The 26,405-nt window shown below is 61.0% G+C and overlaps 1 protein-coding gene across 1 annotated transcript in view; it reads right to left on the reverse strand.

Moving 5' to 3' along the window:
• The window catches only part of FBN3 (fibrillin 3), a 75,951-nt gene that overhangs the window by 13,726 nt on the left and 35,820 nt on the right, over positions 1–26,405 (reverse strand). The window contains exons 9-45 of the mRNA XM_054174934.1: positions 25,697–25,849; positions 24,912–25,109; positions 24,167–24,310; positions 23,280–23,399; positions 22,872–22,997; positions 21,183–21,305; positions 20,247–20,522; positions 19,717–19,770; positions 19,385–19,510; positions 18,738–18,863; positions 16,711–16,830; positions 16,254–16,391; positions 16,120–16,170; positions 15,603–15,728; positions 14,927–15,154; positions 14,649–14,774; positions 14,218–14,346; positions 13,487–13,612; positions 13,088–13,213; positions 12,028–12,150; positions 11,149–11,274; positions 10,898–11,023; positions 10,223–10,345; positions 9,686–9,808; positions 9,270–9,395; positions 8,692–8,814; positions 7,751–7,873; positions 6,639–6,800; positions 6,112–6,180; positions 5,709–5,834; positions 5,204–5,329; positions 4,607–4,756; positions 3,927–3,998; positions 3,230–3,355; positions 2,380–2,505; positions 915–1,040; positions 145–261 (exon numbers count right to left, since the gene is read on the reverse strand). Of these exons, the coding sequence (XP_054030909.1) occupies positions 145–261; positions 915–1,040; positions 2,380–2,505; positions 3,230–3,355; positions 3,927–3,998; positions 4,607–4,756; positions 5,204–5,329; positions 5,709–5,834; positions 6,112–6,180; positions 6,639–6,800; positions 7,751–7,873; positions 8,692–8,814; positions 9,270–9,395; positions 9,686–9,808; positions 10,223–10,345; positions 10,898–11,023; positions 11,149–11,274; positions 12,028–12,150; positions 13,088–13,213; positions 13,487–13,612; positions 14,218–14,346; positions 14,649–14,774; positions 14,927–15,154; positions 15,603–15,728; positions 16,120–16,170; positions 16,254–16,391; positions 16,711–16,830; positions 18,738–18,863; positions 19,385–19,510; positions 19,717–19,770; positions 20,247–20,522; positions 21,183–21,305; positions 22,872–22,997; positions 23,280–23,399; positions 24,167–24,310; positions 24,912–25,109; positions 25,697–25,849 (4,809 nt within the window). The remainder of the gene's footprint in view (positions 1–144; positions 262–914; positions 1,041–2,379; positions 2,506–3,229; positions 3,356–3,926; positions 3,999–4,606; positions 4,757–5,203; positions 5,330–5,708; positions 5,835–6,111; positions 6,181–6,638; positions 6,801–7,750; positions 7,874–8,691; positions 8,815–9,269; positions 9,396–9,685; positions 9,809–10,222; positions 10,346–10,897; positions 11,024–11,148; positions 11,275–12,027; positions 12,151–13,087; positions 13,214–13,486; positions 13,613–14,217; positions 14,347–14,648; positions 14,775–14,926; positions 15,155–15,602; positions 15,729–16,119; positions 16,171–16,253; positions 16,392–16,710; positions 16,831–18,737; positions 18,864–19,384; positions 19,511–19,716; positions 19,771–20,246; positions 20,523–21,182; positions 21,306–22,871; positions 22,998–23,279; positions 23,400–24,166; positions 24,311–24,911; positions 25,110–25,696; positions 25,850–26,405) is intronic.

Below are 26,405 nucleotides of genomic sequence, written 5' to 3' on the forward strand. Positions count from 1 at the left end.
GCTGCCTGCAGGGACAAGAAGCCCTCGGAGGGTCCCTTCCAACCTGATGCTTTCTGTCGATCCGTGGGACACCCCCTGCCCCCCAGCTGATGTCAGAGTGAGCTCAGGCAGCGCTGCAGGAGGCCAGGGGGTGCTGGCACTCACCCATGCAGTCGTTGTTGTGGGTCAGCTCAAAGCCAGGGAAGCAGAGGCAGTTGTAGGAGCCGACGGTGTTCTTGCAGGTGCCGTTGCCACAGGGCTGTCTGTCACACTCATCAATGTCTGCAGGGAGAAAGTCAGGGCCAGAGGAGGCCACAGCAATGCTGGCAGGGCTGGAAGCCCTCTGCTGTCAGGCCAGGCTGAGAGAGCTGGGGTTGTGCAGCCTGGAGAAGAGAAGGCTCCAGGGAGACCTTCTGGTGGCCTTGCAGTGCTTGAAGGGGCAGAGAAGAAAGCTGGGGACAGACTTTGAGCAGGGCCTCTTGGGACAGGACAAGAGGGGATGGTTGGGAATTAGGGAGATTCAGACTGGAGAGAGGGCAGAAATGTTTGGCACTGAGGGTGGTGAGAGCCTGCCCCAGGTTGCCCAGGCAGATGGGAGCTGCCCCATGCCTGGCACCACCCCAGCTCAGGTCGTTTGGGGCTGTGAGCAACCTGCTCTGCTTGCAGATGCTGGGGATGGACTGGATGAGCTTTAAAGGTCCCTTCCCACCCAAACCACTCCATGCTAAGGCCACAGCTGATTCAGGGAGCTGAAAGCTGCAGCCTTGGGTGTGCAGGCATGGAGGAGGCAGCTCCACAACCCCCCTGCAGCCCGGGCTCGAGAGGGCACCACGACCCTCGGCTGCCCCTGGCACTGCCCAGCGGGTGCTGGGGAGAGCTCAGGGCCAGCCTGCTGCCTGCCTGCTGGGTGGCAGGGCTGTGGCTGTCACACTGACCCATGCACATGGTCTGCTCCCCCGTGGCCTTGAAGCCGTTGTGGCAGATGCAGACGTAGCTGCCCTCGGTGTCCACGCAGTCCCCGTGGCTGCAGACGTTGGGGATCTCCTGGCACTCATTGCGACCTAGACCAGAGCAAAGCAGGAGCCAGTCAGCAGCAGGGATGGGCAGCAATGGGAAGAGCTGAGGCCCTCTGCCTTCTGCAGCCCCTGCCTGGAGGGGGAGATGCTGTGGCTGGGAGCAGAAGCACAACAGGAGCTTGGTTTGCTGAGAGGTGGCTTGAGTGGGAGCAAGATCTCTGGCTGGTGAGCTCTGAAATAGTCCTGCAGGCTGAAGCTGCACTTCACACTGACCTCATCTCATCCCTCAGGAGCCCACAGGCCCTGGGAATTGCTCCAAAAAGGACAAACATCCCATAATCACTCGGTGATGTCTGCAGAGGAGGGGAAATAACCAGCTCCTGGCTACAGTTCCTGGCTGTAAGCAGCCAGGTCATGGCCCTCAGGCTTTGATGGAAGACCAGGAAGCAGGTATGAAAAAGGCCCTGGCAGGTCTCCAGGCTGAGAACCTGAGGCTGTTTGGTCTGCAGGAGAGAAGACTGAGAGGAGAGTACAGACATCAGTAAATGTCTGGAAATAGCTGAGGGGTGGGAGGCAAGAAGCAGCTTCCAGGCTCTGCTCAGTGCTGTCCAGGGACAGGACAAGGGGCAGGGGGCACAAAGTGGAACCCAGGAGGTTCCATCTGAGCAGGAGGAGAAACTCCTTTGGTGTGAGGCTGCTGGAGGCCTGCAGCAGGCTGCCCAGAGAGGTTGTGGAGTCTCCTTCTCTGGAGGCTTTCAAGATGTGCTCCTGTGTGACCTGCCCTGGGTGATCCCTCTTTGCCAGGGGGGGTTGGAGTGGAGGATCTCCAGAGTCCCTTCCAACCCCTCCCATTCTGTGATTCCATTCTATGACTCTGTGTCCTTCATCCTGCCCTTCCCTGGGTCAACACATGATGGTCCACAGAGCCATCTGAAGAGCCTAGGCAGGGGCACCAGGGCCTTGCACAGCTGCCTCTGGGGTAGGCAGCAAAGATCTCCCAACTTCAGTTCAGCCTGGAGAAGAGGAGGCTGAGAGGAGACCTCATTGCTCTCCACAGCTCTCTGAGAGGAGGCTGCAGTGAGCTGGGGGTTGGGCTCTTCTGTCTAGGATCAGGGGATAGAACAGGAAATGGCCTGACATTGTGCCAGGGGAGGCTTAGGTTGGAGATGAGGAACAATTTCTTTGCTGCAGGAGTGGTCAGGGGTTGGCACAGGCTGCCCAGGGAGGTGGTGGAGTCCCCAGCCCTGGAGGGGCTCACGGAATGTGTGGCCGTGGCACCTGGGGCCATGGTTTGGTGGCCATGGAGGTGCTGGGCTGAAGGCTGGGCTGGGTGACCTCAGAGGGCTTTCCCAGCCCGAGCTGTGCTGCTTTTGTGTGAGCTTACCCACGCAGGCTCCGCTGGGGGACAGCTTGTAGCCGGTGGAGCACTCACAGCGGTAGCTGCCGGGGATGTTGATGCAGTCGGCGTTGCGCTGGCAGAGGTTCTCTCCACTGCTGCACTCATCAATGTCTGGGGAGAAGAGCAAGGAGAACCTCCCCTCTGCACAGTGCCAAGCACCCACCAGGCACCATCAGCCTGGCAGAGCCAGCAGGGCGAGGGGCAGATGGTTTGGAACTCAAAGAAGGAGATTCAGACTGGAGAGAAGGGCAAAATGTTTGACCCTGAGGGTGGGGAGAGCCTGGCCCAGGCTGCCAGAGAGGTGGCAGCTGCCCCATCCCTGCCACCAGCCCAGCTCAGGCTGTCTGGGGCTCTGAGCAGCCTGCTCTGGTTGGGGCTGTCCCTGCTGACAATAAAATGTCTGGGATCTGAGTTACAGCTCCAGATCCTGAGACACCTAAAGGAAAGGAAAACCCAGAACAGGGGAGAGGAAAAGCCAGGGAGGAGCATGAACAAAACTCAGCCCCTGTGGACCACCCAGGGGGGTGCAAAGTGAGGATGCCAAGAAGGCTGAGAACCTGCAGGCTCTGTCCATGGTACCCCACGACATGGGGAGCTGCTGGGCAGCCAGGGGACCCTTGGGCAGCACTTTGATGCTGAGGGAGCTGAGATGCCCACAGAGGTGGGAGAGGAAACCATCCCAGCTCAGCTTGGTCAGGGCTCTGCACAACCTGCTGAGGCTGGGGATACCCCTGCTGGCTGCAGGGGGGGGTTGGACTGGGTGGGCTTCAAGCTGCCTTCCCAGGGGAGGCAGCTGTGGGGCCAGGCTGTGAGCAGGCCCTGGCTGGGGCTGTACCTTCACAGATGAGCAGGATGTTGTTGTAGCTGAAGCCGATGGGGCACTCGCAGCGGAAGCTGCCGATCTGGTTGATGCAGACGCCGTTGGTGCAGATGGCTGGGATCTCGCTGCACTCATCAATGTCTGCACACACACACAGCTCCCCTCAGCACCCCTCAGCTCCCCTCAGCACCCCCCAGCACCCCAGCAAGGAGAGCAGCCCCCCTGCCCCGCCTCGGGGGTTGCTGCCCCTCCTCGTCCTAACAATGAGTGGTGGTGAGAGGGTGTGGGGTGAGGGCTTCCAGCTGGATGAGATTGGACATTGGAAAGAAATTCCTCTGGCACAGGCTGCCCAGGGAGGCTGTGGATGTCCCCTCCCTGGAGGTGTTCAAGGCCAGGGTGGATGAGGCCTTGAGCAGCCTGGGCTGGTGGGAGGTGTCCCTGCCCATGGCAGGGGGTTGGAACTGGCTGAGCTTGAAGGTCCCTTCCAACCCAACCCACTCCAAGGGACAGGGCCAAGAGACAAAATGTGGAGCAGCTCTTGGAGGATTGACACTGTGGAAGAGGAGGGAGAGGAGAAGGGGAGGGGAGGGGAGGATGAGGGGAGGATGAGGGGAGAAAACCAAAAGGGGTCAGGAAGTTCACAAGCACCATGGAGAGAGGACAGAACACAGAGAGCAGAGCTGGCTCCATGGGGCATGGGAGCTTGACTCACCAATGGGTTTTCCAGTGTGGATGTCGATGATGAACCCAGGAGCCTGGTTCCCACACAGGATCTGGTACTCAGCTGGAGGGAGAACACCGAGGTCATGCCCAGCAGGCAGAGTGGGGTGAGCAGAGGGATGAGAGGGACCCCAGCTGTGGCTGGAGTGAGCACAGGAGGGGGCTGCATGCAGAGACTCCACAGAACATTCCACAGACGCTGCCCCAAGTCCTTCTAGGGCAACATGACCTTGACCAGGACCTTCCTGCCCTGTGTCCTCCCAGTGCAAGCTCTGTCCCCACAGGGCTCACCACAGACAGGAGGCTTTCCCTGCCCCCCTCTGTTTTCTGGGCACTCTGTGGTGTCTCCCACCAGCTCTAACAGTCTGGCAGGTGGTTGCTCTGCTCTGGGACCTGGGAAGTCCACCTGGAAGTCCTCTAGCAGAAGGTGTCCCTGCCTGTGGCTGGGAGGTTGGAGCTATGGTGGTGCTGGGCTGCTGGTTGGACTCAATGCTCTCAGAGGCCTTTTTCCAACCCAAACCACCCTATGGTTCTATCATCTTGAAGGTCTTCTCCCACCCAAACCCATCCCATGGCTCCGTGACCCTGGCAGCTTTCGGTGCCGCGAGGTGCGGAGGGCGGTGGGCAGGGGGAGGGGGCAGCGAGATGCCCTCTCCAGGAGGGTCGACTTACGGCTGGCTGGAGTGGGGCAGGGCTCACAGGGCTTGTTCCAGGCCTTGCCAATGTTGTAGGAGCAGCAGCACATCTTCTTGGTCATGTTGAAGGAGAGCTCGTTCTCACAGGTGTCGTTGTAGTTGCGGTAGCAAACGCTCTTCCTCATGTCTGCAAAGGCAGAGCCCAGCTCGGGCCAGCCCCAGCAAGGGCAGCTGCCAGCCCCCCAGGGTGCCACCCTGCCCCCTCCTGCTGCCCAGGGACCTCAGCAAAGGTCTAGCAAAGCCTCAACACGAGGAACAGCTTCTTTGGTGTGAGGCTGCTGGGGGCCTGCAGCAGGCTGCCCAGAGAGGCTGTGGAGTCTCCTCCTCTGCAGAGCTCCCAACCCCCCCTGGGCACTGTGCCCCTGGGCAAGCTGCTGTGGGAGCCCTGCTGGAGCAGGGGGTTGGAGTGGGTGAGCTCCAGAGCTCCCTTCCCACCCTCCCCATGCTGGGATGCTGGAATCATGAGTCCTAGCCCCTGCTCAGCTGTGTAGCCCACACCATGCTGCCCAGAGCACAGCCCCAGGGTCTCAGGGCACTGCCAGGGCCCTTCCCTCAGCCCCAGAGCCAGCCATACCCATGCAGTTGTTTCCTCCATTGACTTGCATGTACTCAGGGGGGCACACACAGGTGTAGTTGCCAAGGGTGTTGTAGCAGGTCCCAGGGCCACAGATGCCAATGTGAGCAGAGCACTCATCAATATCTGCCAGACACAGGACAGCAGGTCAGGAATGGGAACAGGCTGCCCAGGGAGGTGGTGGAGTCACCATCCTTGGAGGGGCTCAAGAAATGTGTGCCCATGGCACGTGGGGACAGGGTTTAGTGGCCATGGAGGTGCTGGGTTGAAGGTTGGGCTGGATGAGCTTGGAGGTCTCCTCCAACAGAAACAGTTCCAGGACTCTGTGATCTGGGGTCAAAGCCCTGGGCAGAGGCAGAGAAGCTTCCAGCGTGGGTTTGGGGCTACCTTTGGCACAAGGGACCAGGCTGGAGTGGCACTGAGAAAGGGGATGGGAAATGTGGGAGAGGAAGGGGAAGGGATTGTGCCAGTCAGGGCCAGGGCAGCCCAGGCATGGTGCAGGTACCTTCACAGATCCGTGTGTCCTCGTTGAGGTAGTAGCCCAGGGGACATTCACACTGGAAGCTGCCAAAGGTGTTCACACAGTTGCCACCCTGGCAGAGGCCTGGCAGCTCCTGGCACTCATCAATATCTGGGGAGAGAGAGCAGCTGGGAAGTGTCCACTGCCTGGCAGAGCTGCCCAGGCAGGTCTCCAGCCTGGCATCCCCAGTGGCTTCATGCCACCGCCTCCAGCCCCAGCTGCAGAGCATGTCCTTGGAGAGCAGACACTTGCTGCTCATCACTGGGTGCTCAAGGGCCTGGTGGGCACCCAGCCAGCCCAGAGCCATGACAGACAGTGCCCACACAGCACTGGGCTTCCCCAGCAGCCAGGCCCCTTGTGAGGGGCCATGGGGGCTGGGCCACCTTACCTTCCAGGATGACAGTGATGGGGTTGGGTCGGAAGCCTTCTCCTCCAGGGCACAGGGTCTTGTACTCAGCTGTGGGGAAAGGCAGGCAGGGGGCTCCTGAGCTGAGCAGGCTCCCATGCAACAGGAGGGGGAGGGAGAACCAGGAGACAATGGGGACAGTGGTGCAGGTGGAGCAGGGTGACTCCCATCACATCCCAGGCCAGCTTAGGTGCCCTGTCTCTGCCTGCCCACCCTTGCCGGAGGCTATTCCACATCCACTGCCCTCCCCCGGGCCACTGGACTAGGAACTACTAACAACAGACACAAGCAGCCTGGTGTCCCCCACCCCACTTCACCCCTGCACAGCCCTGGTCTGCACTGGCACCACAGAGCTGCCTTCTTCTCCCTCCCTTCCCCTGCTCCACAGTGACGACAGCACAGCCCAGAGCCAGGGACCGCAGGCTGAGCCAGGAGCCACAGGGAAGGGCTCCCAACTCTCTCCTCTGCTCTTCAGCGCCCAAGCTCACCCCAGGCACTCCCCAACTCACTGGTGTTGGCTGGAGGGCAGAGCTCACAGGGGTTGCCCCAGGCCCGGCCCAGCGAGCAGCAGCAGGAGGCTCTCGTGACCCCAACGCCGATCTCTGCGCTGCAGGAGATGCCTCCGTCCCCCCGGTCCTGCGTGTCCAGGAAGCAGTTCCCAACACGAGTGTCTGCACAGGGACACAGGGCAGTGAGCAAAGCCTCCCCAGGACACACTGGGGGGCACAGGAGGAAGGGATGGGACCATTGCCCCACGAGGGAAGGGGGGAGAAAGGGGGAGAAAGGGGGAGAAAGGGGGAGAAAGGGGGAGAAAGGGGGAGAAAGGGGGAGAAAGGGGGAGAAAGGGGGAGAAAGGGGGAGAAAGGGGGAGAAAGGGGCAGAAAGGGGGAGAAAGGGGGAGAAAGGGGGAGAAAGGGGGAGAAAGGGGGAGAAAGGGGGAGAAAGGGGGAGAAAGGGGGAGAAAGGGGGAGAAAGGGGGAGAAAGGGGGAGAAAGGGGGAGAAAGGGGGAGAAAGGGGGAGAAAGGGGGAGAAAGGGGGAGAAAGGGGGAGAAAGGGGGAGAAAGGGGGAGAAAGGCTCAGTTCCATCCCAGATGTTCCACACCCATGCTGTAGCAAACCACATCCAGATTGGCCTTGCAGCTTTGGGAACCCTTCAAGAGCAGTGTGCTCAGCTTGCCTGCTCAAAGCCACACTGCATCCTACAGAGGTCACAGCATGGTGGTTACAGAGCAATGCCATCCACAGCCCAGGGCAGAGCTGCCCAGGGAGGCTGTGCCTGCCCCCTCCCTGGAGGTGTTCAAGGCCAGGCTGGATGAGGTCTTGAGCAGCCTGGGCTGGTGGGAGGTGTCCCTGCCCATGGCAGGGGGTTGGAACTGGCTGAGCTTGAAGGTCCCTTCCAACCCAACCCATTCTGTGATGCTGTGAATCCACACTGGTGACACCAGGTAGGGCCAGGCTGAGCTGGGGGTGGCTGCTCCTCTGCTGCTGCAGGGAGAAGCCTGCCAGGGACAGCCATGGCAGGGCAGTCACTGCTCAGCCCCCCCAGGCCCTGGTTCCAGCTGTGTAGGACCACCAAGCTCTTGGACTGAGAGTGTGCTTTCCCCACAGGTCTCCACTCACCCACACAGCCCACACCAGTGGGGTTCAGCTCGAAGTCCTGGGGGCAGTTGCAGAGGTAGCTGCCAGGGGTGTTGACACAGAGGCCATTGATGCAGTTGACAGGGTCTGCACACTCATTGATGTCTGAAAGGATGGAAGGATGAAGACTGAAAGAAGAAGATGAAGACTGCCACAGAAACCACAGCCCCAGGCTCCATCCTGTGTGTTCAGGGGGGATCCTCATGACCCCATGGTGGAAGGTGTCCAGAGAAGGGCCACGAGGAGGAGCAGAGGGCTGCAGCTGCTCTGCTATGAGGCCAAGCTGAGAGAGTTGGGGTTGTGCAGGCTGGAGAAGAGAAGGCTCCCAGGAGACCTAATTGTGGCCTTCCAGTCTCTGCAGGGGGCTATAAGAAAGCTGGGGAGGGACTTTTGAGGGTGTCAGGGAGGGACAGGATTGGGGGGGATGGAGCAAAACTAGAAGTGGGGAGATTGAGATTGGATGTCAGGAAGAAGTTGTTCCCCAGGAGGGTGGTGAGAGCCTGGCACAGGCTGCCCAGGGAGGTGGTGGAAGCCTCCTGCCTGGAGGTGTTTGCAGCCAGGCTGGAGGTGGCTGTGGGCAACCTGCTGTGGTGTGAGGAGTCCCTGCCCATGGCAGAGGGGTTGGGACTGGCTGAGCCTTCCAGCCCTGACACTTCTATGATTCTCTGGTGGGTCTAAGGCTCTCCATGAGGTGGTAGGCAAAGCCCTTCTGGACACAGCCCCTGCCTTGCCCTGCCTCACACCACCCTGCCCAGAGCCGGCAGGAAGGAGCAGAGCCACACCAGGCTTCTCCTCAAGCCTTCCTCACCCACAGCAAAGACACACACAGGCACACTTGGGTGGCTTTAGGCTGCAAGTGGCACTCCCTGTGGAGGCTGGGACAAAGACCACAGGGATCCAAGAGCCCCTGCAGAGTCCTGTACCTGTGCAGTTGCCTCCACTCCTGTCCAGCTCATAGCCGTCGTCGCAGGCGCAGCGGAACATCCCCGGCAGGTTCTGGCAGGTGCCAAAGACACAGATGTTCTGGAAGGTGCACTCATCAATGTCTGCAAAACAGGCACAGCTGGCACAGCTGGCTCCTCTGGCAGAGGCAGGACCAGCACAGGCCTCTCCTGCTCCCACCCCCAAGCAGAGCCACAGCCCACCTGCGGGCAACCCATCCCAGGATGGTTCTGGTGCCATGGGACACCACCTCCCAGGCCTGGGCATGCTGTGTGTGTGCCCTCCCCTCACCCCTCTTCTGCTGGTGCTCCACATCTTGCATGGATCCTTGGCTCAGCCCAGCCCCTGTGAAGGCTGAGGACCAGCTTCTCAAGGTGGCACCTCAGGGGCCTTGCACCACCAGGCGATGGTGGAGCCCTGCTTAGCTGGATCTCACTCAGCAATGGCCTAAGTGGTGACAGCACAGTGGAGAGCCCAAGGGCAGAGGGGAGGTGGGCAGTGGGGGTCCTGGGGCAGCAGTCAGGGCTGTGGAGCAGCAGTCAGGGCTGTGGGCACTCACCCTGGCAGGCCTTGCTGTCCTCAGTGGGGTTGAAGCCCATCTCACACTCGCAGCGGTACCCCCCGGGGGCGTTGAGGCATTGGCCATTCTCACACAGGTTCACATTGTCTGCACACTCATCCACGTCTGCAGAGAGGCACAAGCAGGAGGCTCCCATGGGCCCCACCAGAGGCTGAGACCTTCCCTCAGCTTGCCCAGGCAATGCCCAGCAGCTGCTTCCCATTCCTCTCCTGGGAGGAGGGGGCTGCAACCCTCCTCCTGCCCTCCATCCTCCCCAGGCAGCTGCTGAGGAGGTGCTGGACCTCTGCTGAAGGTATCTCAGCAGGCTGTGGGGCAGAGGAGCTTTTGGGTGACTCCATGTGCCAGCAGGATGCCCAAGCCAGGTTCTTGCTGCCACCTGAGCCCAGGGGCCTCACCTGAGCAGGAGAAGCCGTCCCCATTGAAGCCCTCGCGGCAGGCGCAGCGGTAGGAGCCAGGGGTGTTGACACAGTTGGCATTCAGGTTGCACTTGTGCTCCTCAGTGGCACACTCATCCAGATCTGGGCAAGGAGAAGACCTTTGTCACTGGTTTGGCTCTGGCCAGCTGGTGTAGGGCCCAAGGAGGCAAGCAGATGGCCCAAGGAGACTGCAGCCTCCAGGCACTTGGAGCACTCATGAGGCTCCAGAACATCTCCATCAGCCTCTAGAGCCATGAGACACTCCCCTGGCACTGCTGACACAGGTCAGGCACTGGCACAGGCTGCCCAGGGAGGTGCTGGAGTCATCACCCCTGGAGGGGTTCAAGGAACCTGTGGTTGCAGCACTAGGGGACAGGGTTTAGTGGCCAGGGTTGTGTTGGGCTGAGTGTTGGATGACCTGAAAGGTCTCTTCCAACCCCAAGAGTCGTTGTGTGGCTCTCAGGTGGCCCAGCAGAGGTGGGCAGAGGCAGCTGCTCAGCTGGGGGCAGCACTCACCGTTGCACTTGAGCCCATCCCCGAGCCAGCCGCTGCGGCACTTGCACTTGAAGCTGCCGGGCACGTTGATGCAGGAGGCATGCATGTCACAGTTGTGAGCACCAATCTCACACTCATCGATGTCTGCAGGGAGGGAGGAGAGCACAGCTGACCCAGCTCAGCTCCTCCAGCACAGGAGGAAGCAGCTGAGTGTGATCCTGCTAAGGGGTCTGGGCACCAATGGCTCCCGGAGACTCCTCTGGGGAGATTCCAACCCCCCCTGGGCACTGTGCTCCTGGGCAGGCTGCTGTGGGTGCCCTGCTGGAGCAGGGGGGGTGGACTGGGTGAGCTCCAGAGGTCCCTTCCAACCCCTACCATGCTGGGATGCTGGGATTCTGTGAACCCCAGCAGATGGGGACAAGGGGGGAACAGGCTGCCTGGAGCTGTTCCCTGCCCACCCCTGCAAGATGAAGACAAAAGGAAGGGAAGGCCCTGGCTGGGCTGTAAGTCAGGCAAGTGTCACCTCCTGCCTGCTGCCTGTCACCTGGGCAACCTCCACCTGCCCTGGAGGAGTTCCACAGCACCCAACCACACCCCCAGCATCCCCCAGCCCAGGCATGGTTGTTTCATCCAAGCAAGAGGAGTCTGTGAGGGCTCCCAGCAGCACCCCTGGCTCCAGGGCTGGGCAGTCCCCACCTGTGCAGCCTGTGGTGCCCTTCTTGACAAAGTAGCCCAGCTGGCAGTGGCAGATGAAGGAGCCCTTGGTGTTCTCACACTCCCCATGCAGGCAGATGTTGGGGTTGAGGTCACATTCGTTGACATCTGCAGGAGACAAGAAAAGATTTGCTTGGAGCACCACCAGAAGCATGGGGTGAGCCTGGGGCCTCCCTTCTGCCTCCAGCTACCAGCAGCCTCCTGGGGGGGTGGGGGTGGCAAATTGTCCTCACCAATGCAGGTCTTCATGTCCAGGGATGCCATGAAGCCATCGAAGCAGAGGCAGCGATACTCCCCGGGGATGTTGGTGCACTGCCCTCCGTCGCAGATGTCTGGGTTGTCCTCACACTCATCAATGTCTAGAGGCAGGAGACCATTGCCAAAGGAAAGGTGTCAGAGCCAGGCACTCCAAGAAGGACACCGAGGGGCTGGAGCAGGTCCAGAGAAGGCAACAAAGCTGGGGAAGGGTCTGGAGGACAGGGCTGGGGAGGAGCAGCTGAGGGAGCTCTGGGGGTGTTTAGGCTGGAGGAGGCTGAGGGGAGACCTCGTTGCTCTCCACAGCACCCTGAAGGGAGGCTGGAGCCAGCTGGGGGTTGGTCTCTCCTCCCAAGTGCCAACAGCACAAGAGGAAATGCCCTCAAGTTGCCCCAGGGGAAGTTTGGGCTGGCCACCAGGAACAATTTCTTCCCAAGAGGAGCTGTCCAGGCTTGGAGCAGGCTGCCCAGGGTGGTGTCCCCATTCCTGGAAGGACTGAGGAGCTGTGGAGACGTGGTGCTGAGGGCCATGGCTCAGTGGTGCTGAGGGCCATGGCTCAGTGGTGCCCTGGCAGCGCTGGGTTAAGCTAAAGACCTTTTCCAACCAGTTCTGTCATTGCACACAAGCACGAGGAGGGAGCAGGAGGGAGCCACAGGAGGAGCTTTGCTCCAGAGCACAGCAGCCCGCAGCGAGGAGCTGGACGCCACAGTGTGAAGCAAAAACATCTCTCCAGGGAAATCACCTCCTGGAAGTGACTTCAAGCAGGTGCCCTCCCCCACAGCCCCCCTGAAGCAAACACCATGACTGAAGAGAGGTCCCTTGGGGCAGAACCGCCGAGAGCCAAGCTGGCTGCTGACCTGCACAGGACCTCTTGTCCGGCATCAGAGCGTAGCCCTCGCCGCAGCTGCACTCGTAGCTGCCCTCCGAGTTGGAGCAGTGCGTGTCGCAGCCTCCGTTGCTGATGGTGCACTCATCGATGTCTGCGGCACAAAGCAGAGAGCTCAGGACACCGCCCGGGCCACAGGCTGGGACGTGCGGCCTCAGGCACGGGGTGGGAGCAGTGCTGAAAGGGAAACAAAGCTCCCCCCAGGCAGGAGGGAGCTCCTTTTGTCTTCTCTGTCAACTACCGGCAGCTCGCAGCAGCTCTGGGGCTGGTGACAGCCCAGAGCCCTGGGGCTGCGGAGCCTGGAGAAGAGCAGCCCCAGAGGAGACCTCCTCAGTGTCTGCGACCATCTGAGGGGTGGCTGTCAGGAGGATGCAGCTCTTGGCAGTGCTAGGCTGAGGGGCAGTGGATGTGACTCAATCCCAGGAGGCTCCACCTCAACAGGAGGAGAAGCTTCCTGGCTGTGAGGCTGCTGGAGCCCTGCAGCAGGCTGCTCGGGGAGGTTGTGGAAGTCTCCTTCTCTGCAGAGCTTCCAACCCCACCTGGATGCATTCCTGTGTGCCCTGGGGGATCCTTCTTTGCCGGGGGGTTGGACTGGATGAACAGGACAGGGGGCAATGGGTGGAAGCTGAGGCATAGGAAGTTCCATGGAAACAGGAGGGAGAATTGTTTCACTGTGAGGGTGGCAGAGCCCTGGCACAGGCTGCCCTGGGGGCGTGTGGAGTCTCCCTCTCTGGAGATATTCAAGACCCATCTGGACAAGCTCCTGTGTGATCTGCTCTAGGTGCTCCTGCTCTGGCAGGGGGGGGTGGACTGCATGATCCCTCCAGCTCCCTTCCAGCCCCTAACACTCTGTGATCTCCAGAGGTCCCTTCCAACCCTTCCCATCGCGTCACCGCCGGTAGCATCAACCTGCTAGTAGCTCAACCAGCAGGTTGCCCACTCAGGTACCTCATGGAGCTTTGTAAGAGGAGTCAGACCAGGTGGGGTTTGGCCTGGTAGCAGGGTGCTGGGTGGGGGGGAGCAGCACTCACCAACACAGCCTTGTCTGTCTGGGGTGGCCTGGAAGCCCGAGTCGCAGGCGCACTGGTAGGTGCCGATGACGTTGACGCAGCGACCGTTGCGGCACAGGTTGTCACTGAGGGAGCACTCGTTGATGTCTGGGGGTGGCAAGAACACTCTGAGCTCGCTGAAGCCATGGCCAGCATCATTTGGTGCCATCCCTGAGGAATCCCCCACCCACTGCTGTCCCCCAAACTGAATGAGTCATTTCCCCCCCCGGTCAGCAGCAAAGCGATGAAGCCCCCCGGGGGTGACCTCAGCCCTCCCTGGGGGAGTTCCATCCACACATGGGAGCGAAGGAGAGGTTCGTGGGGGGCGACATGAGACCCTTGGGCAGGCTCTGGGCCCAAGAGAGCTTGCCAGCAGCTCACCTATGCAGGTGTTCCCCTCAGCAGTCAGCTCGTGGCCAGGGGGACAGATGCACTCGAAGCTGCCGTCGGTGTTCATGCAGATGCCACCACGGCACAGCAGGGGGTCCCGCTCACACTCGTTGATGTCTGCAGAGAAGGACACAAGAGCCATGTCCCAGCACAAGAGGGACATGGACCTGCTGGAGAGGGTCCAGAGAAGGCCATGAAGATGGTCAGAGGGCTGGAGAATCACAGGCTGGGGGAGTTGGGGCTGTTCAGCCTGGAGAGGAGAAGGCTCCAAGGAGACCTCAGAGCTGCACTGCAGTATCTGAAGGGGACCTGCAGGAGGGCTGGGGAGGGGCTGCTTAGAAGAGCCTGTGGGGATAGGACGAGGAGCAAAGGCTTTGAGCTGGGAGAGGGCAGATTGAGACCTGAGAGGAGGAAGAAATTGTTTCTAGTGAGGGTGGGGAGACACTGGCACAGGCTGCCCAGGGAGGCTGCCCCTCCCTGGAGGGGTTCAAGGCCGGGCTGGATGAGGCCTTCAGCAACCTGGGCTGGTGGGAAGTGTCCCTGCCCATGGCAGGGGCTTGGAACTGGCTGAGCTTTAAGGTCCCTTCCAACCTAAACCATTCTCTGATGCGGAACATCAAGAGGAAAGAGGCTCTCAGCTTTGTGCTGCTGGTGCAGAGCCACCACAGGAGCTTCCAGCACTGGCAGAGAGAGAGCAGGGGCCTGTCCCCCATGGTCCTTACCCATGCAGTTCTTCATCATCATGAAGCCACTCTCGTAGCCCTCGAAGCACTCGCACTCGAAGCTGCCCGGGGTGTTGACGCAGCTGCCGTGGCCGCACAGGTCCGGGGAGATGCGGCACTCGTCGATGTCTGGGGGAGCAGAGCAGTTAGGGTGGGCACCACCAGGGCACTGGGCTGCCTGCCCTGCACGTGTGGCACATTCAGTCTCTGGCCCAGCAGAGCAAGGAAGTCCTCTGCCCGAAGGGAGAGGCAGCACTGAAGCTTCCTCTCTCCTTCAGGACTTATTCTTCATCCCACAGGGAGGAGCCTTCCGCTCTTGGCCTGCCCTTGGCTTCTCAGCACGCCCCTGGGGACCTCCCTGGGGACCACCATCACACTGAGCAGCCCAAGGTAGGTAAGGCTGGTCTGGAGAGGAGCTGCTCTTGCCTCACCTGTGCAGTTCCTCTCCTCAGCATCCAAGGCAAAGCCATTGCCGCAGAGGCATCTGAAGCTGCCGATGGTGTTGCGGCAGGTCCCATGAGTGCACAGCCCAGAGAAGACCTTGCACTCGTTGACATCTGTGGGTGAGGGCAGAAGAGTTTCATGGAGGAGATGTCTGCCATGGACCTGGAGTCCCAGGGCAGGCAGCAGCCCCTTAGGACCGCCGCCACGGGCCGAGCACAGCCCGGGGGCAGGAGCAGCAGCAGCTGCTGCCCTCTCTGCTTCTCACCTTTGTAGAAAGGCCTTCCTGAAAGGACATCTCCTCGGTTGGCAAAGCCAGGCCCCCGGGGGCAGATGGCTTTGTACTCGCTGGAGCCAACCTTGGGGCACTCCTCGCAGTCGATGCCCCAGGCGGAGCCCACGGAGCAGCAGCACATGTCCATGCGGTACTTGCCCGGCAGCGGCTCCGTGCACTCGTCCTCGTCCCACCTCATGTAGCACTGCTCCACACGCACGTCTGGGGAGACAGCACAGCTGAAGCCCTGCCTGCAGCACCCCAGCCCTGCTCACACCACACACCTCCCTTCCTGGAACAGCTTTGGCTGGGGTGCCCTGCAGACGATGCCCAGCTAGGGGCCGCTGGGAGGAGGCTGCCTCGTGTGGGATGTTCTAAGGGATGGAATGATGTGGGCATGGGCAACAGGAACAGAGAATGGACCCTCCAGGGTGGGGGTAGTAGTGCAGATGGCCACTGAAGGGAAGAGGTTGGTCACTGTGTGCAGAAAGCAGCCAGGACCTGGTTTAGGGCTGCTGGGCCCTGGCATTGCCCAGCTTGGTGACCTCTTTGGCTGCCCCTGAAGCCCACGAAGAACACCCAAGGACATGAACTTATGGCAGCCCTGCCTTGGTTAGGTGCTGGGCTTAGCTGCCCTTCCCAGGTATGAGGTGCCATGAGGTCTCCTTACCCACACATGTCCTGGCAGTGCCATCCAGAGTGAGTCCTTCTGGGCACTCGCAGCGGAAGGAGCCGGCGGTGTTGACGCAGCGCCCGTTGGGGCAGACCCCAGGGAAGACCTCACACTCATTCACATCTGTTGGCACAGCAGCAAGAGGTGGGCATCAGGGGGGCACATGGAGAAGCCCATTGTGGGCTGAAGGTGTCCCTGCCTGAGCTGCACAGAAGGCAGCAGAGTGCCCTTATTGCAGAGAGGGCAAATGGTCTCCTGGGCTGCATTGAAAGGAGAGCTGCCAGGAGGCTGAGGGTCTCCTACTCTGCCTTAGTGAGGCCACACCTGGGCTACCACATCCAGTTCTGGGCTCCTCAGTACAAGAGACAGAAGAACACACTGGAGAGAGTCCAACAAAGGACCCAGAAGTGCAGATCTCCCAGCAGACTCCACGATGCAGAACAACCACCACCAAACCAACCAACCATGCCCAGGTCCCACATAGAGGAATCCTCTGTGCCCTGCAGCACTTTACCTTCACAGGTGACCCCTTTCATCCTGGCATAGCCCCGGGGACAGGCAGTATCTGTGGGAAAGCAGAGGGACATCAGCAAAGGGCTGGGCTGCCTCCTGCCTCCCCCCTGAGCTGCAGGCCAGGCAGGTCCTCACCGATCTCACAGCGCTCACAGGGGCTGCCCCAGGCCGCCCCCAGGGTGGCACAGCACTCGGACTTGAGCGTGGCACCGTTGATGTTCACCTCGCAGCGCCCGTCCTGGATGTTCAGCCAGCAGGTCCCCTTCATGCTGTCTGCAGGGGCAAAGGCAAGGAGTGAGTGAAGAGCAGCTCCAGGAGGGAGGCTCCCAGCTTCAGGGCAGCCAGGCTGCTGCACGAAGCAGCTTGGAGAGACCAGCCCCGGGGAGCTCAGAGAAACCAGCCCCGAGGAGCTCAGAGAGACCAGCCCCAGGGAGCTCAGAGAGACCAGCCCCGGGGAGCTCAGAGAGACCAGCCCCGGGGAGCTCAGAGAGACCAGCCCCGGGGAGCTCAGAGAGACCAGCCCCGGGGAGCTGAGTGAGGGCAGGGCTGATGGGGGCAGTGCTGGCAGGGAGCTGCCAGGGGGCAGCCTTACCCACGCAGATGGTGCCGCTGGGGTCCAGCTTGCTGCCCGGGGAGCACTCGCAGGCGAAGGAGCCGGCGTTGTTCCTGCAGACGCCGTTCACGCAGGGGTTGGAGGTGCACTCGTTGATATCTGTGGGAAGAGAGAGACTGTCACTGCCAGGGCTGCCCTGGGACCAGCTGCTGAGGGAAAGGAGAAGGGAAGAGAGGAGGTTCTCAGCCGTCCAGGGGAGGAGCAGGGCTCCAGCACTCCTCACAGCACAGAAGTTTCTCCTTAAGTTCAAAGAAAACCTCCTGGGTTCTAACTGTCCTTTGTCCTGTCCTTGGGCACCACTGAGCAGAGCCTGGCCCCAGCCTCTTGCCCCCCACAGCTCCTTTAGCTCTTGCTGAGCATTGCTCAGCTCCCCTCTGGGGCTGCTCTGCTCCAGGCTCTCAGCCCCAGGGGTCTCAACCTTTACTCCTCACCAAGATGCTCCAGTCACCCTCATGGCCCCCACTGGACTCTCCCCAGCAGTTCCCTGTCCCTCCCAAACTGGGGAGCCCAGAACTGGACGCAATGCTCCAGGTGTAGCCTCAGCAGGGCAGGGCAGAGTAGAGGGGGAGCAGAGCCTCCCTTGACCTGCTGCCCACACTCTTCTTCATGCAGCCCAGGAGCCCTTTGGGCTTCTTTGGCCACGAGGGCACATTGCTGGCCCATGGGGAACTTGCTGACCACCAGCAGTCCCAGACCAGTACTCTGCCCATGGCAGGGGGGTTGGAACTAGATGATGCTTCAGGTCCCTTCCAACCCAACCCATGCCAGGTCTCTGTGGAAGCTGTGAGCTTCAGGACCGAGGATCCCCTCAGGTGGGCCTGAGGGTGTGTGGTGCAGCTGGGGAATGCTGGACCTGGCTGAAGCAGAGGAGAGGCCACACAGCATTTGCCATTTTTCACCTCCTCTGCAGAAAACCATTCTTTTATTTATCTTTTTTCCCCTCTGAAGAGACATTTCTGGTCCAGGTGCCAGTTCTCAAATGTTTGAGGACTTTGTGGTCAGGAAACAATTTCCCTCACTCCAGCCTCTTCAGCTCTCAAGCACATCTCCCAGCCTTGCAATTTGGGTCAGGTTTGAAGCTTAAAATTTTTGGGGCCCCAGAGGAAATTGCTCTGGTTTTCAGGCCCTGAGAAGCCCAGCTGCTCTGGCTTTGGATGGCCACTGCTTTGAAGGAGGTGTGAAAATTCCCCCTAGGCAAAAAACAAACCCAAAGCCACAAACCCAAAGCCTTGGAGCTCCTCCAGTTCAAACCACGGCGGTCAAAAGGGAACCAAGGATGTGTCAGACCTTCAGCTCCCACTCAGGCAGGACCTCAGACCACAGCTCAATGTTTGCACAGCCAGTGAGTGGCCAGCTGAAGAGGAGCCAGGCTGTGTGGCTAAGGAGGCTACCAGCATCCTGCCCTGGGTCAGCAAAGTATGGCCAGCAGGAGCAGGGCAGGGATTGTTCCCCTGCACTCAGCGCTGCTGAGGCCACATCTCAAATCCTGGGGGCAGTTTTGGAGCCCTCTCTCCAAGAAGGGCATTGAGAGGCTGGAGCAGGTCCAGAGAAGGGCAAAAAAGCTGGGGAAGGGTCTGGAGAACAGGGCTGGGGAGGAGCAGCTGAGGGAGCTGGGAAGAGGAGGCTGAGGGGAAACCTCATTGCTCTCTACAGCTCCCTGAAAGGAGGCTGCAGCCAGGTGGGGTTGGGCTCTTCTCTCAAGGAACAAGGGACAGGACAAGAGGAAATGGCCTCAAGTCACACCAGGGGAGGTTTAGGTTGGACATGAGAAACAATTTCCTCCCCGTGAGGGCTGGCCCAGGCTGCCCAGGGCAGTGATGGAGTCTCCATCCCTGGAGAGGTTTCAAAGGTGCAGAGCTGTGGTGCTGAGGGCTGTGGTTTGGTGGTGCCCTGGCAGTGCTGGGGGTTAAGGGCTGGACTGGATCACCTGAAAGGTCTCTTCCAAACAAAACAACTCTGTGATTCCACACCTTGTGAAGGTGTCCCCTCTGCCCTCAGCCACTCACCTTCACAGGTGTCTGTCTCTGTCCTGAAGACAAAGCCCTTGGGGCAGGTGCAGGTGTAGCTGCCGGGGGTGTTGCGGCAGAGGCCATTGTCACACAGCAGCCGGTTCACAGTGCACTCATCCACGTCTGAGGGCAGAGAGATGTGGGTTGGGAGCTGCACCACCACTGTCCTCTCTTCTCTGCCAGCCCTACAGGGAGAGCTCTGGCAGCCACAGACACGGAAATGCAGCACAGGAAGGCTCTGGATGCCTCCTGCCCAGAGGTGCTCAAGGCCAGGCTGGGTGACGCCTTGAGCAAGCTGGGGCTGGTGGGAGGTGTCCCTGCCCATGGCAGGGGGCTGGAACTGGATGATCTTGAAGGTCCCTTCCAACCCAACCCATTTTGGGCTTCTATGACTCCACAAACCATTCTCACACACACTGAGGAGAGCATCACCCCAGGCATGCTGCTCACATAGCTCCTTGTGCTCTCCCATGGGGACAAAGCAGCCCTGAACAGGGACAGCGCTCAAGGGCACCAACTGCTGCATCACCTCAGGCTGCTGTGCGGCTTGGGGAGGGTCTGCAGCTGGCTGCCAGCCTGAGGATGTGGCAGCAGCAGCAGCAAGCTCGTGGTTCCCTCTGCCACGCTGGCTGCCCTCCACTCACCCACGCAGTTCTTGCCGGTGGGGTCCGACTCGTAGCCCAGGTTGCAGATGCAGCGGTAGCTGCCCCGCAGGTTCTCACACATCCCATTGGGGCAGATGTCTGGGTTGAGGGCACACTCATTGATGTCTGCACAGAGAAAGAGCTCCAATCAGAGGGAGCACAGCAAACAAGCACAGGAAACTTCCACCTCCTGATTCTTCGCTGTCCCTGGGTGGCAATGTGCCAGGTGCCAGCGAGTGGCAGACTCTCCTCTAGCCACACAGCTGCACGAGAAGAGCTGAGGGTGGCATGAGGTGTGCCAGGCTGGCAGCTGGCCCATGGGACACACATACCTCTGCCATCAGCTGTGATCCCGATGCCACTGCTGCAGAGAGCCTGGAATTCAGCTGTGGAGCAAGGAGAAGAGAGCCATGAGCTTGGCCAGAGACAGAGACACAGCTCTGGGCCCTGCTGGCTGTGCTCTTTGTGGTAGAAGATCAGCTGAGGGCTTCCAAGCAGCCTCTGCTCACAGGGATGCAATGAGAACCCCAGGGACAGGACAAGGGGCAAGGGGCACAAACTGGCACCCAGGAGGTCCCATCTGAGCAGGAGGAGAAATTTCTGTGGTGTGAGGCTGCTGGAGGCCTGCAGCAGGCTGCCCAGAGAGGTTGTGGTGTCCCTTTCTGTGCAGAGCTTCCAACCCCCCCTGGGCATTGTGGTCCTGGGGAAGCTGCTGTGGGAGCCCTGCTGGAGCAGGGGGGTTGGAGTGGGTGATCCCCAGAGGTCCCTTCCAACCCCTCCACGCTGGGCCTGGGGCATTTCAGGGCCCCCCACGCCGGGGCTCAGGATGTGTCCCTCTTGCACGCTCAGAGCAGAAGCTCACCGGAGTTTTTAGCCGGGCAGGGCTGGCAGGGCTCTCCGAAGCCGTGGTCTGGGTTGGCACAGCAGCACTCAGACTTGGTGACTGCCCCCGGGAAGGGGCGGGCACAGGAGCCCTTCTTGATGCCCCCGTAGCAGGTGCTGCGCATGTGAGTGTCCACGCAGACCCTGCCGTCCACGCCGATCGCCAGGCCCCCCAGGCACTCGCAGCGGAAGGAGCCCTCCGTGTTGATGCACCAGCCGTTCATGCAGATCCCAGGGGTCTCACACTCGTCAATGTCTGCAAGGGAAAGGACAAACTGCCCTGTGAGCAGCGGCAGGACGCACGGACGAGAGGCGCCGGACCCCTCTGCTCTCTCCGGACGCCTCCGGCGGGGCCGGGCGGTGGTTTCTGGGCTGAGTCTCTCTCTCTTAGCTTCAAGCCATCGCCTCTTGTCCTGTCCCAGCAGGCCCTGACAAGCAGCCTGCCCCCCGAGGGGCAGCTGAGGGAGCTGGGGTTGTGCAGCCTGGAGAAGAGGAGGCTGAGGGGAGACCTCATTGCTCTCTACAGCTCCCCAGAGGAGGTCGGAGCCAGCTGGGGGTTGGTCTCTTCTCCCAAGGAACAGGAGATGAGAGGAAATGGCCTCAGCTTGCCCCAGGCGAGGTTTAGGTTGGAGCTTACAGAAACCTCTGCCCTGAAAAGGTTTCTCAAAGCCTGGCCCAGGCTGCCCAGGGGGGTGGCTGAATCCCCAGCCCTGGAGCGGGGGGTTTCAAAGCTGCAGAGCTGTAGTGCTGAAGTTTAGCCCCAGCCTTGGTGGAGTTGGAGAATGGTTGGAGTGAGTGAGCTTAAAGGTTGTTTCCAACCCAAATGGTTCTGTGATTCTATGAGGAATGTGGAGAAGAGGCTGGGAAGAGGCCAGAGAGCGAGGCTGGGAAGAGGCCAGGCTGGGGAGCTGCTCACCGACACAGTAGCGGCCATTGGGAGCCAGCACGAAGCCAGGCTTGCAGATGCACTTGAAGCTGCCATCCTCGTTGATGCACATCCCATTGAGGCACATGTTGGTGGTGGCACATTCATCATGGTCTAGGGAGGCACAAAGAGACAGCCTGAGCTGAGCCTGAGGGCTGCAGCAGGGCTCCAGAATTCCCTGCCCCCCCAGCTCATGGCCACAGCGTTTGTCCTCAGGGCACGCTGCCCACTGCTCCCGCTGCTGAGAGCTGTCCTGCTGGGGCCCTGCTGCTGTTGAGGCCCTGGGTGCAGCTCCTGGAGGCCAGGAGCACTCGAGGGGAGCACTGGCACCCTGCTGAAACCCCCTTCCTATTTCACCTCCTCTTGTTTTCAGCTGCACTGTGGCTTGGAGATGAAGAGAGCACAGCACAGAGGACAGCAACCACCAGCCCTGGGCAGCTGAGCCCCAGGCAAGAGGACATTCAATAAATGTTGATCAATATCTGAGGGCTGGGGGCCAGGAGGGAGGGGACAGGGACAGGCTCTGCTCAGCTGCACCCTGGACAGGACCAGGGGCAGTGGATAGAAACTCCAGCACAGGAGGCTCCACCTCAACAGGAGGAGGAACTTCTGCACTGCGAGGCTCACAGAGCCCTGGAGCAGGCTGCCCAGAGAGGTTGTGGAGTCTCCTGCTCTGGAGCCTTTCCAGCCCCATCTGGATGTGTTCCTGTGTGCCCTGTGCTGGAATCCATGGTCCTGCTCTGGCAGGGGCTTGGACTCAATCATCTCTGGAGGTCACTTCCAACCCCTAACATCCTGTGAGCCTGAGGGAAGCCCAGCTCTTACCAAGGCAGCCCTCACCAGCACAGCTCTCACCAAGCCAGCTCTCACCAGCACAGCTCCTGCCAAGCCAGTTCTTACCAAGCCTACTCTGACCAACACAACTATTACCAAGCCAGCTGTTGCCCAGGCAGCCCTTACCAACACAGCTCTTACCCAGGCAGGTCTTACCCAGGCAGCCCTTACCAACACAGTTCTTACCAAGCCAGCTCTTGCCCAGGCAGCCCTTACCCAGGCAGCCCTTACCAAGCCAGCCCTTACCCAGGCAGCCCTTACCAAGCCAGCTCTTGCCCAGGCAGCCCTTGCCCAGGCAGCCCTTGCCCAGGCAGCCCTTACCAAGCCAGCTCTTGCCCAGGCAGCCCTTGCCCAGGCAGCCCTTACCCAGGCAGCCCTTACCAAGCCAGCTCTTGCCCAGGCAGCCCTTGCCCAGGCAGCCCTTACCCAGGCAGCCCTTACCAAGCCAGCTCTTGCCCAGGCAGCCCTTGCCCAGGCAGCCCTTACCCAGGCAGCCCTTACCAAGCCAGCTCTTGCCCAGGCAGCCCTTACCAAGCCAGCTCTTGCCCAGGCAGCCCTTGCCCAGGCAGCCCTTGCCCAGGCAGCCCTTGCCAAGCCAGCTCTTGCCCAGGCAGCCCTTACCAAGCCAGCTCTTGCCCAGGCAGCCCTTACCAAGCCAGCCCTTACCCAGGCAGCCCTTACCAAGCCAGCCCTTGCCCAGGCAGCCCTTACCAAGCCAGCTCTTACCCAGGCAGCCCTTGCCCAGGCAGCCCTTGCCCAGGCAGCCCTTACCAAGCCAGCTCTTGCCCAGGCAGCCCTTACCAAGCCAGCTCTTACCCAGGCAGCCCTTGCCCAGGCAGCCCTTACCAACGCAGTTCTTGCCATCGGGGGTGATCTCGAAGCCGGCGTTGCAGATGCACTGGAAGCTGCCGTCGGTGTTGACGCAGCGCCCGTTCCTGCACATCACTCCGTTCATGATGCACTCATCGATGTCTGCCAGGCAAAGAACCAGGGCAAAGTAGCAGCAGGTGGGTGGCAGAAGCACTTCCAAGCTTTGCAGCGTGGAATCATGCAAGTGGGGGTGGTTGGGAGAGAGCTTTGATTGCCACCAGTCGGTTTTAAGGGAGGTAAAAAAGGCAGAGAGAGGAAACTCCTCCTGGGGGGAAGGATTTCAGGACACTGCTGGCATCTCAGCTGAGCTGTTCGGAGGTTGGGAGGTTGGTTGGTGCTGGGGACTCATCAGATCACCTCCCAGGAGGAGGCAAAGGTGCTTACCAATGCAGGCCTGCTTGGTGGGGGTGCTCTGGAAGCCCTCGTGGCACTTGCAGTGGTAGGAGCCAGGGGTGTTGACGCAGTCGCCGTGCACGCAGGGGCTGCTGGAGCACTCATCCACATCTGCAAGCACAGCAGCCTGAGGACCAGCACTGCAAAGCCACCAGGGCAGGCAGCTCCTCTGCTTGGCATCCTGATGGCCAGCAAGGTCCCTCTGGATGCCATCTCCTTCCCTCAAGGTCCCTCTGGATGTTCACCAGACCCACCAGTGCTGTGTCAATGTTTGGACTTGATGATCTCAAAGGTCCCTTCCAACCCAAATGCTCCTGGGGCTCTTAGCAGCAACCCTGTGGCTGCCAGAGGGCAGCTGTCACCCTGTGTGATCCTTGCAGGGCCAGCACACACCTCCCACCCTGCTGCTTTGTCAGAATCCCAGCATGGTGTGGTTGGAAGAGACCTCTGGAGATCATCCAGCCCAACCCTCCTGCCAAAGCAGGGTCACCCAGGGCAGGCTGCCCGGGATGGCATCCAGACCCAAACCCTCCACCTCCAGCCTCTTGTGGGGAGCTTGCCTGGGATGGGGGCTGCAGAGCAGCAGCTGGAGGTGCTGCGAGGGGCAGGGCTGGGGCTGAGGTGGGTTTGAGGTGGGTTTGCTGGGGCTGAGGTGGGGCTGATGGGGCAGGGCTGGGGCTGAGGTGGGTTTGAGGTGGGTTTGCTGGGGCTGAGGTGGGGCTGATGGGGCAGGGCTGGGGCTGAGGTGGGTTTGGGGTGGGTTTGCTGGGGCTGAGGTGGGGCTGATGGGGCAGGGCTGGGGCTGAGGTGGGTTTGAGGTGGGTTTGCTGGGGCTGAGGTGGGGCTGATGGGGCAGGGCTGGGGCTGAGCCCGCTCACCGATGCACTCCCCCCGCACATCCTGCTTGTAGCCCATGTTGCACTCGCAGCGGTAGCTGGAGGGGGTGGGGATGCAGCGGCCGTTCAGGCACAGGTTGGTGAAGTGCTTGCAGATGTCGATGGTCTGGTTCAGAGTGGCAGTTCCTGCAAAGCACAGAGATGGCAGCAGGCAGAGGATTACAGCTCCCGGGGTCACAGAATCAACCCCCCAAATCCCTCAGTCCCAGCAGGGGGATTTGTGGAAGGGACCTCTGGAGCTCATCCAGTCCAACCTCCCTGCTCCCTGAAGCTTGAGGAGGGCAGATTGAGACTGGAGATGAGGAAGAGCAAGGCTGGTGAGACACTGGCACAGGCTGCCCAGGGAGGCTGTGGCTGCCCCACTCCCTGGAGGTGTTCAAGGCCAGGCTGGATGAAGCCTTGAGCAGCCTGGGCTGGTGGGAGGGGTCCCTGCCCATGGCAGGGGGTTGGAACTGGATGAGCTTCAAGGTCCCTTCCAACCCAACCCATTCTGTGAACAGCCTGGAGCCAGCCCCAGCTCCCAGGCTCTGCCAGCAGACGCTGTTGGAGCTGCTCCTGGGCTCAGGACCCAGCACAGCACCAGCTGCCCACCCCAGCGCTCCAAGCCCTGTCAGAGCAAACCCTGCAGCTCTCCAGGGCTGAGCTGTGGAGCAGCCTGTCCAGGGGACGTGTTCTGGGACACGCAGCCAAGCTGGGTCAGCACAGGCAGGGAAGTCACTCCAATTACCGATGCTGGAACTCCCTGGGCCCATTCCAGGCAGGCCTGGGATTCCTCCTTGTCCGTTTGCCCCATTTGGTCCGATGCCTCCGGGTCCGTTGAGCCCTGGCCCGACACCATTGGGCCCAAACCCAGGAATCCCTGGAAAGTTCCCAGGGAAGCCTGGCACCACCGGGAGTCCTTCGATGCAGAGCCTGCGGTACTCATCTGAAACACAACAGCTGCCTCAGTGCCCCCAGGAGAGCCTGAGCCCCCTCCTGCCCCAGCCACCCAGATGGAGCTCCAAGGAGCCAGGGAGGAGGCAGGGCAGGGGGGGCGAGGAGGACTCCAACAGCCTCCGGCCCCAGCAGGAGCTGGGGCACAGCTTGCCAGGGGGCTTGGCAATGGCTGCGTGGGGTGCACAGGAGAGCTGGCCCCGAGGGCTCCCTTCCTGCAGGGGAGGTCGCAGGAGGCTGCCAGCTCAGAGCTGCTGGTGAAGGGAGAGAGGCTGAGGACTACACCAGCAGTGCTGTGCCTCCCCGAGGCCTCCTGCTGCCTGGGCTCACCCTCCCTTGGCTCTGAGGCTCTCTTCTGGTGGGAGCCAAAGAGAGATGAAGGAGTAGGAGGAGGAGGGAAGGGAGAAGTTCTTGCCTTGGCTGAACTCATCTGGCTCAGCTTTCAGATGAGCCCCAGGCAGGGGAGCCAGCATCCCCATCTGACCTTCTCTAGGTGTTGTGGGGACAGTTCTGCAGCTCCAGCCCGGGGCAGCCCCAGGGCCAGCAGCAGCAGCAGGAGGTCTCCCGTGGGGCACTCACCGGAGCCTCGCACTGGGCACATCTCCGGCGTCTGGCCCAGGGCCCAGCAGCGACCTGAGTCACAGCAGCACTGCAGCTTGGTGTACTGCCCAGGCAGGTCCCCAGCACAGCGACCCCCAATCAGGGCAGAGAAGCATGTCCCAATCCTCTGGTCTGCAAGAGAAGGGCACACACTCACCACATGGCACCAGCACCCTCCGGGGCAGCTCCTGAGTGCCCATCACCTCTGCTGGCCAGCCAATGGCCCAGCCCAGCCTCCTCTTCTGCCTCAGCCCCCTAGAGCAGGAGGTTCTCCAACACCTCCAGCTGGAGCACATCAAGGTCTCATTCCCCAGGGTTAGATCTCAGGCTCCCATTGAGGCTCCCAAATGCTAGGAGCAGCTCAACCAAGAGCCACGAAGGAACAGGAGGTGGGCAGCAGGAAGCAATCCCCTTCCTCCCCCTGCTGCCCACTCTTGGTCCTGGGTGGGGAGCTCACAGTGCTGCCTCATCTGCAGCTTCTCACCCACCAGGCTGTGCTAAGGGGACCTCACCCCTGCCAGTGCTGTGCTAAGCAAGGCACAGTGGCCCTGCACAGCTCAGGCTTTCCAGGTCCTGCCTCTCCTCCCCAAATCTGAATTCGTGTCCCAGGCTTCCCCTGAGGAAGTGTCCCCTGCCAGCTCCCAGTGGTCCCAGCACCTCCTGCTAAACAGAGGGAGCTGGTTCCCAG

Source organism: Dryobates pubescens, chromosome 31, assembly GCF_014839835.1.
Source record: "Dryobates pubescens isolate bDryPub1 chromosome 31, bDryPub1.pri, whole genome shotgun sequence".
NCBI classification, from domain to species: Eukaryota; Metazoa; Chordata; class Aves; order Piciformes; family Picidae; genus Dryobates; species Dryobates pubescens.